General features: G+C 44.0%; 1 protein-coding gene across 2 annotated transcripts in view; it reads right to left on the reverse strand.

The window, feature by feature from the left end:
• Window positions 1-15262, reverse strand: part of ABCC4 (ATP binding cassette subfamily C member 4) — a 260291-nt gene that overhangs the window by 54418 nt on the left and 190611 nt on the right. For both annotated transcript variants that reach the window (XM_049647145.1, XM_049647146.1), the window contains 2 exons: window positions 6234-6384; window positions 21-140 (listed from right to left, as the gene is read on the reverse strand). In XM_049647145.1, the coding sequence (XP_049503102.1) occupies window positions 21-140; window positions 6234-6384 (271 nt within the window). The remainder of the gene's footprint in view (window positions 1-20; window positions 141-6233; window positions 6385-15262) is intronic.

Below are 15262 nucleotides of genomic sequence, written 5' to 3' on the forward strand. Positions count from 1 at the left end.
ATTTCCAGAAACTCACAGACCTGAATGCAAATCCTGGTGTGCGTCGAACAGTTCCTGGAACCTCTCTTCAGCTTCATATGCCCGGATGGTCCAAAGTCCCTGGAGAGACGACGATAAGTGGGAAAACACCGGGCTCCGTGCTGGGGAGGCAGACAGAAAGTCAGTGAGGCGGGACTGAGGAGAGCACCTGCCTCTCGTGCTGTGTGGCCGCACATCCCACTCAATGGCACACCCAGAGCTTCTGGACGGGCTGCCCAGGGGAGAAGGGACGATGCCCCTCCTGGAGAGGAACAAACATGTCAGCCCTCAAACTCCTGGTCACACCGCGCTTCCCTTTAACGACCCGAAAACACAAGTTTCTCTTCGAACCTATCTTTGACAAAATTCAAATCATGGCTAGATTTAAATAACTAAATTCTTTCTTTGCTAACTCATTTGTCCAAGGTCTTCCTCCAATATGGCCTTCCTCCAGAACTCTTCCCTGACAGCCTTCTGGGAGGAAATTCTGTTCAGGAATTTTTGAGTCGCTAACGTTCTTACACTGAATTCTGCTACAGTTCTCACCACACGGAATCATGGTTTGCTCCACCTGTGACTATGAAGGACTGGGATCTAGTCAGTATGTCCCTGAAATGGTAACAGGTTGGTGAGAAGTTCGGTGAACAGCCAGTCCCGCTCCTGCGTCAAGAATCTCTTTCTGGGTGACAGAGAACGCAGGTATTGCAGTGCCCTTGCACCCACGGGGCCTGTGCAGCCACGAGGTCTTTGAATAGCTTTGACTTTGGCTGGAGGCAACTCCCCTGCTGGACACCTGGCCTGTGGAGGTCACTGCGTGACAGTGACATAACTCTTTCAGAACCTGACCATGGACTTAGCGGCCATTCTCTTTTGAGTAACTTCATGCGGGCTTGGGGCCTGAGGTCATGTGACCAGCCATCTGTTTCCCTGCCATCTCTAAGAGCACCCTGTGTGTCAGCACCAGGGGCTGGCTCCTGCCCACCAGGGAGGTGTTGGGCAGGGATGGTCACGTCCGGCTTGCATCCCCCACCATAAATAAGGCCATGACCAGCTGTTGTCAGGGGCAGGACTGTGAGTCTGTGGCCTCTGTCTGGGATGAGTAACAATTTGTGCTGTATCAGCAGGTAATACTTGACTTATCACTTTATTACCTGCGCACCTCCTAGAGAAGACTTGTTGGGAAAACACCTGGGTGTTCAGGGGAAGGGCAGATCACTTATCTCCTGAGATGCTACAGAAGTTTTATAAAATGACGGACAGAAACAATTCAGAGAAAAACTCAAACTTATTTCAGAGACTGATCCTTAGCCTGGCATCTGAACGCCTGTCTGTGTGTGACAGTTCAGTCACATGGGCACCGCATGTATGGGGGACAGGGATGCTGGGCACAAATGTGCGGACACAGAACCTCCTCCTGGAGCTTAGTGTCCACGGCTCCTCAGGCAAGGAGGAGGCAGGCTTCCCCACAAAAGACAGTGGGGCTCAGAGAAGATGGGACACCCTGGGCTGCGGGCCTGCTGTCCACCTCCTCCATTGCGGACCTCTTTCCTGAGATATTGACTAAGGACATTAACTGTTAGGGGCCCGTGCCTGTGATGCTCCTTTAAGGAAAAAGACCTTCTCTGAACCGAGGCATGACCTAACATTTCCCCCTGTATCTACTTCCGGCAAAGAGCCTTAAGTGATTCGGTGGTGGTTTTGACCATCCAGTTGTATGTTTGTGATCTAGCACCCACACCGCTCTCTCCCTTCATTTATACTGAGTCATCTTTAGCCTTTATTCATTTTAGCTTCCTTTAAGTTTGTACTTTTAAGGCAGTAATATGAACATAAGGGGACTGAGTTCACGCCCCAAAGAAGAAAGGCTGCAAGCTCCGAATAGGCCTTTTCTGCACTTCTCAGCACATGTCCCAGTCTGTCCCCCAAGACGTGGTCAATGTGGAAACAGGGTGCTTCCCGGGATGACTCAGCAAAGTTCCAGAGTTCCTATCAAGAAAGTACTTACAGTCCAGCTCCAGGAAACACCAAGAACTCACTAGAACCATGTTCTTATTTCTTGAGCAAACGGTGTGATATAAACAGTTTCATCACAGAAAACGTTTCTAAGAAGGAAGGAGATGTGGCTGCTGACTCAGGGAGAGTCCTTGAGTGAAATGCTTCAGCGTGGCCACCCCCACCCGTGTCCCTCGTCAGGAGATCAAGGTTGCAGTTGATTTTCTCTGGCAGGGTTTCAGAGTGGGGTTGACTTTAGAAATCAGGGGTCGCCCAGCTTTGAAAACCAGTGAACCCAGAGACCCCACCACTAACTTTACCTCACACCCAAGAGTTCCAGGGGTACAGCAGGAATCTGCCCCTGAGAAAAGCTATCCTGTCTCTCTCACACCCTACTTAGGACTGAGTGGGATGCCAGGATGAGTGAGTTGGAGGGTCTGCAAAGAAAATTAACTGGCACAGAGGGAAACAGAGTGCCAAGGCTCTGGTATGTTCTCTTGCCCAATGTAATGCCTTTTTCCCCACAAGGATCGAGCTGGCTATCCTGAAGTAGATCCCTGTAGCACCCATGGTGTTAGCCAGCAGTCACAGGCAAATGCAACCTTACGTTTCACAAAACGGACACAAGACTGACGACTGTGTGTCCCATGACCCTGAGGACTCTTTGGGACAGACCCTTCCCCAAGAGGGAGAAGGCAGTAGCTGCTTCAAGGACCTGACAGCCATGCTATGGCTTATCATTTACATTATGTGAGGCCTGCTGGTTGTTATGTTCTTAATTCCCTCACGTTCAAGGTTCTAGCACCTTTCCGAGTGGCCAGGGAACACTTTACAGGCATCAACTCACAAGACCCTTGCAAGAGTCCCACAGGGCAGGTGTTGCTATATCTTAGAGGGAAAAACAGGCAGAAGGATTAAGAGCACTGGCCAAGATGAAGTAAATTAACCCAAGTGGTAGAACTGGGGGGTCAGACCGAACTCTCATTCCCAAGGTTGTGCTTTTAATCACTGCCACAGTGTCTCAGACAGAAAATAATCAGGTTAAAGATGCCAATGTGTGACTAAATGCAGTTTTCTCCAGACTTTGTAGTTTACGATTAGAAAACCCCAAAATCAGGGCGCCTGGGTGACTCAGATGGTTAAGTGTCCGGTGTTTGATTTTGGCTCAGGTCACGATCTCACAGTTTGTGAGTTCAAGCCCCGCATCAGCACAGAGCCTACTTGGGATTCTCTCTCTCCCTCTCTCTCAAAAACAAACATTAAAAAAAGAAGAAGAAGAAGAAGAAGAAGAAGAAAGAAAACCCCAAAATCAAACTTAGTGAATATCCAATAGCCTTATCCATTATCATACAGATTAAGCACCTTCAGTTGAACAGTCCCTGGAAACCCATCATGAGAACTTACAACAGCAGAATCGAGAGTCAGTCAATGGTCTGAAACACGTGGCACACATTTAACTCTCCCCAGCGATGCCCATGGCAGACACTGCTAATTGATCACAGTACCCTTACACATGGAATTTGGATGTGGCTGCATAACTCAGACATTGCTAACCGATCAAGCAGATCCTGATTTGCCTGAACAATGCTACCATGCTCACTTTTGCAAAAATGGAAACTCATTACAATCAACTGCGTATTTGTCAGTAAGGTAGTTTAAATGCCAGCCTGAGGTTTCAGAGGCAGCTAGGCAATAGGATCTGAAAATAATCCTCAGGACCTTCAGAGTCCTTTCAAAGCACAAGGATGAAGCAGATTTATGCCTTATAGTCAGAGCAATCAGGTATCCTTTTTTTGTCCTCCTTTTTCCTGGTGGCTCCAGTGATGGCCTCAAGAAATACTATCACTGCTTAAAGAAAACAATAGAATTGCTATTTATGGCACAGACCCACAAGCCAGACAGATGACAACAAACAGTTCTAATCAACTGACCACCACATTTGGTTATCTGGGAGTGAGGAAGAAGGAATATCTGTATTTAAAGTATTGTCACAGCCTACTGGGGTGCAGGAATGTTCACAATATTCCCAAATACCCTAGGGGTCATGCTAAAGTTCTCAAAATCTCCAGATTAAGCACTGGGAAAATCCTATACTGTTTCTTGAAAAAAGCCTCACGAGGTCCCCTTCCTCCTCTCCATTTCCGCATGGATGGGGAATGGCCCTTGTCCCAGACAAAAATCTCCACCTTCTTCCAGAGACCTCGTTTTAAATAAACCAGAGACCTTCTTTGCAACAAGACTGACTGAAGTCGACAGACTCCATTTCATGAGCGGCCTCCACTTATAAAATGTCTGGAGCCTTGTTGGCTCCACAAAAGACGGGCTGGAGTTCATCCTTTATTCCTCCGCCTTCTCCAAGCTCCGCCACAGTAACCTGTTGAGAGACAGGACGGCCCACACGTTGGGACTACACTGCCTGCCGCCCCAAGGCAATGCCTCACAAAACCACACCTCACAGGAGGTTAGCTGGTTCTCTGACGACTGAGAAGTTTTCCTATAGCTCTTATAAAATCGATGCCCATTATCCTTTATGCAAATGCTTATGACAAATGTCTCTCAAAAATATATTATTAAAAAAGAAACAAATGGGGGGCACCTGGATGGCTCAGTTGGTTGAGCATCCAACTTCAGCCTAGGTCATGATCTTGCCATTCCCAAGTTTGAGCCCCGCATTGGGCTCCGTGCTGCAGCTCAGAACCTGGAACCTGTTACAGATTCTGTGTCTCCCTCTCTCTCTCCGCCCCTCCCCCACTCATGCTGTGTGTGTGTGTGTGTGTGTGTGTGTGTGTGTGTGTCTCTCTCTCTCTCTCTTTCTGTCTCAAAAATAAACTCTTAAAAAAAAAAAAAAAAAAGAAACACATGGGGCGCCTGGGTGGCTCAGTCAGTTAAGCGCCCAACTTTGGCTCAGGTCATGATCTCATGATCTCACCACTCATGGGTTCAAGCCCTATGTCGGGCTCTGTCCAGACAGCTAGGAGCCAGGAACCTGGAACCTGCTTCCGATTCTGTGTCTCCCTCTCTCTCTGCCCCTCCCCTACTTGCACTCAATGTGTGTGTGTGTGTCTCTCTCTTTCCCTAATTAAAAAAAAATTTAAATTAAAAAAAAAAAAAACAAGAAATACACACACACATGCCATAACAAAAAAAATCTCTTCTGTCCCGATGAACTTGTATTTTTCCAGACAACCATGAGACCCAATAGGTTTCTCTTCTTAGTCTGGCTTTCAGGAAGCTAAGCTGGTATTAATTTGCAGTAACTATCCACAGGGTTGCAGTTTCTGATACAAATATCTTATTTCTTTATGTTTTGGCTATCATCTTTATTCCTTCTTTCTTTTTTTAAATATAACAATCTACTCTCCTTATGATTTGTCTTACTAATAACGACATACTTTTGTGCATTAATGAGATAAGCTCTGAACTATTTCATCTTCTGTGATTACCCATGTTTTCCCATTATTCCAAAACCAGGAAGCTGAATGGAGAACAAACTAAATGCATACTGAACAGAACCCTCGCCTGGGTCCTCCTAAGGGAATTACATCCAGGATCCATTTATAGGAACAGCCTGAGCGGGGGGAAAGCTTCAAACAGTGTGGCATGACAGCAAACACTGGTGATAATAAAGAGTAACACTGAACACAATTGTTTATCTTTACAAAATATTTACCAGCTGTACCTTATTTGCCATTTTTTGAGTATGTGATAGTAATCTGTTTTTCAAATGTATCACTTCTGACATACGAGTATATTTCCCGACACCTCCGCTCCTTTCCCTAATCTTTCCCTTTCTTTGTCATTTCCAGAACCTTCAAGGAAAGAAAAATTCCATTATTTTCCTTCTGTATTTCCAAAATATTTCCAACATGAAATATTTCTTTAAAAAAATTACCTGAGTGCCTGCTCTACGTTAGGAAGCATGTCATGAGTAAGACAGAAATGGCCCCTGTCCTCACAGTGCTCACATTCCAGTGGAGCATCACTACACATATATCCTCTGTTTCTTCCTTGTGCTACCCTGCAAAGCGGCCTGGCAGGCCACTAGCTCCATGTGCCCTAAGGGCCACTCTGACTCATGGTGGCCATAATATTCGATTATTTAACACGAGCTTGGAAAAAATTCTGGAAGAGAGAGCCTGCACAATTTCAGGGGTCTCCTTAATTACAGCATAAACGGAAGTGAGCCCACATCGCCAGTGCAACCTGAGAACCTCTGTACTCACTTGTAGATTCCAGGCGTTTGACATCCCTCGATGTTTCTAAGAAATATCGCCGAAGAACAAAGAAAATGATGCCAAAGGGAATCAGAGGTATCGCGACCCAAGGAATCACCGCCACTGCAACAGCCACCACACCACAGACTTGCAGAAATGTCTGAAATAGGGAAAAGAGATAAAAAGGCCTTCTTACCAAGAATTCTCTTCCAACATAGACTTTAAAGGGTTGTTTTGTTAGGATTCAACTCCTTTCTTCCAAAGACTTGTTGGAATGGCAGGGCATGGTTTCCAAAGATATAATAGAATTTTACAAGTGGTCCTGATGATATTTATACACCTAATCGTGATGTACCAAAGACAATAAGAATTTTCTAGATATTAGTTCTTTTGATACACTCAGTAGCCCTAGGAGATAGGCATTATAATCCTCCCTATTTAACAGATGAGAAAGTTTGAGACTCAGAGAGAATAAGACTTGAATCCAAACTATCATGAGTCAGTGGATATTACCAGGGAAATCAGCAAGCAGAAATCATAGATGAGAAATTCGGAAGATTCAACTATACATGTAGGGATAAAGAAGTGGCTAATTACAAATTCAGTGGTCAGAAAGGGAGGGAGAAATTTAAGTATTTACCTTTGAAAGTGAGGATTCCTCTTTCTTGGCTTTCTATCCACAGTTAACATTTACCGAGTGCTCACTGTGTACAGTGCTACCCATTAAGTACTTTGCGTGTACTAACTCATTTAATCCTCGGAATGGCCCTATCCAATACTAGTATTATCTCCCTTTCCACATGGAGACCCTGAAGCACAGGCAGGGGAAAAGCAACTTGATGAAGACTGCAAAGCATTAGTCATAGAAGCCTACATCATTAGCCATCATGATATATTTAAGCTTGCCCTCAATGTAATGCCAACTTTTTATCCTTCCGGAAAAAAATTCTTGACTTATTTGAGCCCCCTAATTTGTCTTGAATTTTTTCCTCTAAAGACCTTGCTTAAGGAATTTCAGAGTTTATCAGCGTGGCTAAAAAAGGACAAAAGAAGGGAAACAAATTTCTGGGATTTCTTAGAAATCTTATGAAGAGTTTTAAAAATAAGGAAACACAAAGTCCAAAATCTTTTTTTTAAGTTTTATTATCTGGGCCAACAGACACATGAAAAGATGCCTGACATCACTCATCATCAGGGAAATGCAAATCAAAACCCACAATGAGAGATCATCTTCTGCCACAGAATGGCTAGTATCAGTAAGACAAGAAATAACAAGTGTTGGTGAGCATGTGGAGAAAAGGGAACTCTCATGCACCATTGGTGGGAATGTAAATTGGTACAGCCACTGTGGAAAACAGTATGCACGTTCTGGAAAAATAGAACAATAGAAATACCACGTGATTCAGAAATATCACTACTGGGTACTGGGGCGCCTGGGTGGCTCAGTCGGTTAAACGTCCGACTTCAGCTCAGGTCATGATCTCGCGGTCGGTGAGTTCGAGCCCCGCGTCGGGCTCTGTGCTGACAGCTCAGAGCCTGGAGCCTGTTTCAGATTCTGTGTCTCCCTCTCTCTCTGACCCTCCCCCCGTTCATGCTCTCTCTCTGTCTCAAAAATAAATAAACGTTAAAAAAAATTTTAATAAATAAATAAATAATATCACTACTGGGTATTTACCCACAGAAAAGAAAAACACTAATTCGAGAAGATATGTGCAGCCCTATGTTTACTGCAGCATTATTTACGACAGCCACAATATGGAAGCAACCCACACGTCCATCAACAGATAAGATAACTGAATAAAAAAGACCGAGATCGTGCCATTTGCGACAACATGGATGAACCCAGAGGGCATTACGCTAAGGGAAATAAAGTCAGAGACAAACAAATACCATATGATTTCACTTACATATGGAATCTAAAAACAAAACAAACAAAAATCAGAAACATACCCATAACTGCAGAACTGATGGTTGCCAAAGGGAAGGGGGGTGAGGGATGAGCAAATTGGGTGAGGGGGAGTGGGAGATACAGGCTTCCAGTTATGGGACGAATAAGTCAGATGAAAGGTAGAGCATAGGGAATACGGTCAATGGTACTGTTACTAAACTGTGTTGCATGCGGACAGATGGCAGCCACACACGCCGTGAGCACAGTGTTACGAAGAGTGGTAGAATCACTATGTTGCATGCGTGAGTGTCATTGCGTACATTGCGTGTCAACTATACTTCGATTTAAAAAAGGATCAGGCTGTCTTGATGCTCCCATTTTTACAGGCCAGGCTATCCTGTTTCTAAAATAAGTATTTCAAATAAAAAATACGACAAAAAATGTTTTATTGCCAGAACAACAATCAATTTTATCATCTGGATAGGCAATTTTCTATCATTAGGATATTTAAAATATCTATCTCAAAGGCTAATGATGACAACAACAGCAAGTGCCCTGTGTCAGGTATGGGCTGTACACAGGTAGCGTACCGAGTTCTATGAATGTTCAATCATGACCTCATCTTGTGAGGTGATTTTATGTTGGGAAATGATACTGGGCTAAAAAGAGCAGGCAGAATAGAAACCCAAGTCACCTGGATGATGCTGATTTAAGTATCCACTTTTATCAGGAAAAAAATGGTATCATGGTGTACAACTTCAGGTGACATGAGTGCAATCAACATATTTTTGCATCTGCCTGCTAGGACAGTGGGCTCATTGGATGGTGGGAATGGGCACATTCACATGGCATGTGAACTCCAAAGTTTGTGAATTCAGGTGGATACAAACCCAGGACTATATGCACGAGGCACAGGGGGCTGTGGAAATACAGGGAAGAATATATGAATAGTTTCCGGAAGGTTCTTCAACTTACAACCAAATTTCACAGGCTGGTTTAACAAACAGAAAGAGCGGCAATGAATAACTTGCAGCAGTAATCACAGCTGATGGAAACACTGCCCAAGAGGAAGTCGGGCTGCAAAGGTCAAGGTGCCTGCCCACATTAACATAGGTTGTTCCGTGTCCTCTCAGAAGGCGTCTGCCCAGTGCCTTCCCCACTGTGCCAGCCAGGGCAGCGGGCCCCGGGCGCATCTCCAAGGGAAGGATTAGCAGGGCAATGCCTGAGGGAGACACATGTTATCATCTCACAGTTATTCCAAGTCAGTTTTCTCAGAGCTTCATCACAACCAGCTTGTGAATGAGCAAAGAAGGAACTGTCATTTCCATTTACAGATAAGGATTGTGAAAGCTGGCAGGTTAAGTGGTGGTCCCAAGTTCTCCCAGGAAGTTACTGTGTGATGGAGAAAGCCAGGAATGGTGCCTGTGAAAGGTGCTTCGTGCAGGCAGGAGAAGAGTGGAGGAAGGAGGAAACTTCTAGAACTGTGAATCTGTGGGCAGGAGCCCCAGTGAATCAAAACTGCATTATTTTGATGTAGACCCAAGCGTTCTGTTTCCCCCAGTCTCTACTGCGGTGTCCATACAAAACCCAGGGTGAAGAGGCATGGAATTCTGAAGGAACAAAGTCCAATAGTAAGTGGAGAAAGCAGGCTGTGCACCTCTCTCCTTTTACATCTACAGCTGGCCAATTTCTCACAGCTACTGGGTTAACTGATGCATCCCACTCTTCTGTACTAATTAGGAAGCCAAGAGGAAGGGTCCTTTTAGACCCTTCTATGTCTGCCCTTAAGTGACCACTAGGCTTACCACTGTTAGTTGTCAAGAAAAAAAAAATCTGAAAGGTTATGAAAATATTAAAATTTACAATTTTTGAGCAGACTAACATCACTTGATTGAACAATATTCACCAGTTTCAACTACCCAGCTCTCCCGAAGGTGGGGGCCTTCTGTGGCTAAGCCGGCCCGGCAGATTACCTGGGCAGCAGAGGTAAGCTCCAAACACGGGGCTCCACTGGAGCCATCTTCTTGGCGCTCATTAAAGACCCGTAACTGATGCTCTCAGAAACTCCCAGGTTAGGTTAGGGCTTTCAGATCTGATGTCCCCAAATTCTGAAGTAATTCAAAAAGGCTTTCTATAAGAGTTTTATTTCTACTTGCAGGTCATGCTATGGCCAGCTGAACAGTGAATTAGATGTTATACTGTACTGTAAAAACATACACAATGTTTGATTTTACATTTATATGTATTCATGTATATACACATGTGAATCTTTTACTGCCAGAAAACTCTCTCTCTTTTTTTTTTAAAGTAATCTCTCTGCCCAACATGGCGCTCAAACTCAAACGCCCAAGATCAAGAGTCACATGCTCTACCAACTGAGCCAGCCAGGTGCCCATGCCAGCAAACTCTTTATGGAAGTTGGCAAGGACAAAAACAGTAAGCAAAAAAGCTAACATTCCGAAAGGGGACACAGAAGATGCTGGTGCAAAACAAACACCCATCCCCTCCTTAAAGCCAGTCTCATTTCTTCCTTCCACATTCTCAGGAATTCCAAAGTATGTACACAAATTGTGCCCAAATGATTGGATTCCAAACCTATATTGGATGACCCACCCCCACGGCCAGTGCTTCTGTACCTCTGTTGCACTAAGGCACAAAGAGACAATGATATAAATATACAGCAAGAAACATGTTGACCCAGAAGCACCTGACCCAAGCCTTGACACCCAAAATCTAAGGGTAATTGTTTTTTTGATATGCTTGTATCCCAACTGGAACATAGTCGTTAGGAAGTCAATCCAAAATCTATAAACCCACGTGAACAGGGGCACCTGGGTGGCTCAGTCGGTTAAGCGTCCGACTTAGGCTCAGGTCACGATCTTGCGGTCCGTGAGTTCGAGCCCCGCGTTGGGCTCTGGGCTGATGGCTCAGAGCCTGGAGCCTGCTTCCGATTCTGTGTCTCCCTCTCTCTCTGCCCCTCCCCCGTTCATGCTCTGTCTCTCTCTGTCTCAAAAATAAATAAAAAACATTAAAAAAAAAAATTTAAACCCACGTGAACAAATGCAAACAATCCTTGAATAAAAGTCCTTCACTTAAGAGAACATGTTGATTTTGCTTAATCGGGAGTAATTCTGCAGCTTACAGAGAACGTCAATCCAGACCTGGAGGGCAATAGCATTAGCCTAGCACCGTGCTATCCAACAGGGTCTAAGACCAACCCTCTCTAATATTAACAGGGAAGGGAACACAGCCCACCATCTTGTCTTAGTGAAAACTGGGCTACCCACTACCACAAAAAGATGTCGGAAGGTAGTAGGAATTAAGTGAGATAATTATATAAAGTGCTTAGCAGTCCATGCTTAACAAAAAGAAACCTTAAGTACCATTATTATTACCTTTCAGTATGCTCTAGATGCCAGCAGCCAGAAGAGAAAGAATAGTGCATTGACAGATTTATGGGCCTAAAGTGTCTTAAAAATATCATGAAGCTGGAGCCTGAGACGTGTCTCACTCTAACCACTGGCACAGCTTAGGACTATCCAGGGACACCAGGACAAGTGTTATTGTTTCCTGGATGTGGTAATGATGTCACATATACCAAAGTGGCTGTGGCTCTTCTTTAGCCATCATATCTGAGGTCTATTTTGTTTGAATATAAGATGACCGATAAACCTCATGCCTACTACGTTTTCTGCCCTCTCCTTTTTCACCCCACCTGAGGGTCTCCCAAAGACTGGTAACCTCAGGATAGTGGAAGCAACTCAACATTTTTTGAGATGTTTCTTTTCTTATTCTGGATTCTTTTAGTGTTTCAAGACTCACTTCTTTTTTTTTTTTTTTAATGTTTGTTTATTTATGACACAGAGACAGAGCATGAGTGGGGGGAGGGGCAGAAAGAGAGGGAGACACAGAATCCGAAGCTGGTTACAGGCTCCAAGCTGTCAACACAGAGCCCGATGCCGGGCTCGAACTCACGGACTGCGAGATCATGACCTGAGCCAAAGTCGGACGCTCGACCAACTGAGCCACCCAGGCACCCCAAGCCTCACTTCTCAGTGAAGACTTCCTGCCCTGAAATTGCTCGGCACTTCTGGGAGAGTAAGGAAAACTGTGCTGGGCCTCCGAATCAACACCACCAAAGCAAACGCCAGGTTATTCAATAGGGACAAAGAAGTCCATCGTGACATTTTCTATTTCATGCATCATGAACTGGTGTCGATATCAAGGGAAATACAAAAGCTACATTTTGTGCACTAGTGAATCCCAGGAAATTCAGCTGTATCCACTCCAGGTTGGTCTTCCTGGCAAGCAAGCATGCTAGTTCAGATGCCAGGAGGGCCCTGTCACCATCACTTACGGAAAGGATGAGCACCTCTCTCCCTTACAAAGGAAGCTGTCCTGTGAGCCACTCTTTCTGATTAAACCACAGGGGTATCTAAATGAATTGTTAATGTCGCTTATAGAAGCCATAAAATAAAATAATTCTTACGGAAAATGTTAACTGCTTTGTTTGAAAAATTGCCCAGTTACAAATCTTGAGAAAAATGTCATTGCTTGGTTGCTAGCGCCTATGGCAAATTCCCTCATTACACTGAAGAAAATCCCTGTATCTTGTTCACAACCAAAGACAGGTACAACTGCCCCCCTCCCCCATACCAATAGTGGATAACATCTCGTGAGGCTGCCTTGTGTCCCACCTCTTCAGTAATTCCATCCTCACTTTCTTTTTTTTTTTTTTTAATGTTTATTTATTTTTGAGACAGAGAGAGACAGAGCATGAACGGGGGAGGGTCAGAGAGAGGGAGACACAGACTCTGAAACAGGCTCCAGGCTCTGAGCTGTCAGCACAGAGCCCAACGCGGGGCTCGAACTCACGGACCGCGAGATCATGACCTGAGCTGAAGTCGGACGTTTAACCGACTGAGCCACCCAGGCGCCCCTCCATCCTCACTTTCAATCTGAGTGGGAGGGATTATCACCTCCACACACAAAGAATGAAGCTCATGTGGGGTGCCTGGGTGGCTCAGTCAGTTGAGCGTTCAACTTCGGCTCAGGTCATGACCTTGTGGTTCATGAGTTCGAGCCCTGCATCGGGCTCTGTGCTGACAGTTCAGAGCCTGGAGCCTGCTTTGGATTCTTATCCCCCTATCTCTCTGCTCCTCCCAGGGGCATGCTCAGTCTCTCCCTCTCTCTCTCAAAAATAAATATTAAAAAATTTAAAGAATGAAGCTGATGCTCACTGATGCTCAGAGAAGTTTAGTGATTTGCCCTAAGTTAGATAATTCAGAGTCACTGTGTCCCCAAGCCTACAATATCTGAATGATACAGCATCTCATATAAAGATTCATCCTTCAAAAAATTTATTCCTAAATGTATTCCCATTTTACATTTTCCCTTTCATTTGCATTTTCTAGTTTGGTTGGGTTTCTTGTGGTTGTAGCTGGTCTCCCCCAGGAGGTGCTCAGTCTAGATTCCCAGCTCCTATGGAAATAAAAACCTGCTCGGTGCACAGAGCAGAGCTGATCAGTAAAAAGGTCCTAAAAATGTTTGCTAATAGAACACACAAAACACATGTTGATTTAAGAAATACTGCTTAAATAAAAAAGATTCATAAGATGAAGTCTAAGCCCAGAAAGCAAACTGATTTGGGGGAAGGAAGGAAAAAGCCAAATTTAACTTTAATATAAATACACAAAACCCAAAGACCCTAAATGAGATTATTCTACATGCCACATATGTATATTGGGATGGTGGTGAAAACAAAGCATTTCCCCAGGTCGTGTTTTCCTCTAGAATTAATACTGTATCCCTAATCTTACAGATTTTAGCATATTTCTTTCACAAGCAGTATTAAATAGAGGACTGGTTTGTCTGTTTGACATTTAACTACCCAAATGCTTACAGCCCTGTAGGAACTCCTAGGTATCTACCCACAATTTCCTTTAAACTTAATTCAATGGGATTCTGTTCCTGCTTGTCTTTGTGAAGCTTGTGCCAAGGAACATGTTTTCTATAAACAACAGTAAAAATGTATTCTTCTTATTTTATGCAAATAAATATGTCATCCATACTTCTGGCTCACCCCATTCTTATTTGAACTCTTGCTTGTGCTCAGACTTCTCTTAGGCACAAAGTGAAATGTGTATTTAATCATAAGGCCACTTAGTCAGTAGACAGTACTTTTATTACTTGTTTACAGTATTAAAAAATAAAATCAGGATCATTAAAACTACTAACACCTCAAAGGAATTTCAAAGCTTTGAATTCTGCTGTCAGTCAGACTCTTAAAAATTCTGTTCCAAGTTCTGATAAGTACAAATCGTCCAGATTGCCTTAAACGATTACTGATTTTGCAGAAGATAGGGCTTACGTGCAATAAACAAAGCAAGATTCACTTCTTGGCAAGAAAACACGGCAAGATTTTCTTCTGATTTAGAGAGAGGAAAAAAAATGATGCCTAGTTTTTAATCAGTAAGCTGTTTACTGATGTGGGTGTAGGAGAGATTCTTCTACCTATTTATTCTGGAAACGTAGGAGATAAAAAAAAAAACCTTTCAATGAAATGACTATCACATAGATTGTGCTGCTGGCTAATACAAGATTCTTGTGGAGGCAGTAAAATTTTGAACAGGCTATACAAAACTCAAAGTATTAAGAACTAAAATGTAATTCCCATCACATACTCGTTACTCTTCAATTATAGGATAAATAAAAGCAAAGGGAAAAATATGGAAAGCTCTTAAATGTAAGCTCCTAAACCTCAATACTGACCTACGGTTAGCATTAAGTCTGCAGGTGTAAGTGACATGCTGACATGGCACCTTGCATGCTTCAGGGAGTTCAGACATCAGCTCTGGCTCCCAGATCCCTCCTTTGTCACCTGTCTCTTGACTTCACCCAACTCATTTGGCTCTGTTATATCAGAACTTTATGGAATGTTGGTGTGTCTTATTTATACAAAGATATCTAAACAAACTCTCTTTAAGATTAAACTTTTCAGGGGAGCCTGGGTGGCTCAGTCGGTTAAGCATCCAACTTCGGCTCAGGTCATGATCTCACAGTTCGTGAGTTCACGCCCTGCGTCGGGCTGTGTGTCGACAGCTCAGAGCCTGGAGCCTGCTTCGGATTCTGTGTCTCCCTCTCTCTCTGC

This window comes from Panthera uncia (genome assembly GCF_023721935.1).
Source record: "Panthera uncia isolate 11264 chromosome A1 unlocalized genomic scaffold, Puncia_PCG_1.0 HiC_scaffold_16, whole genome shotgun sequence".
In the NCBI taxonomy this organism is placed as follows: domain Eukaryota; kingdom Metazoa; phylum Chordata; class Mammalia; order Carnivora; family Felidae; genus Panthera; species Panthera uncia.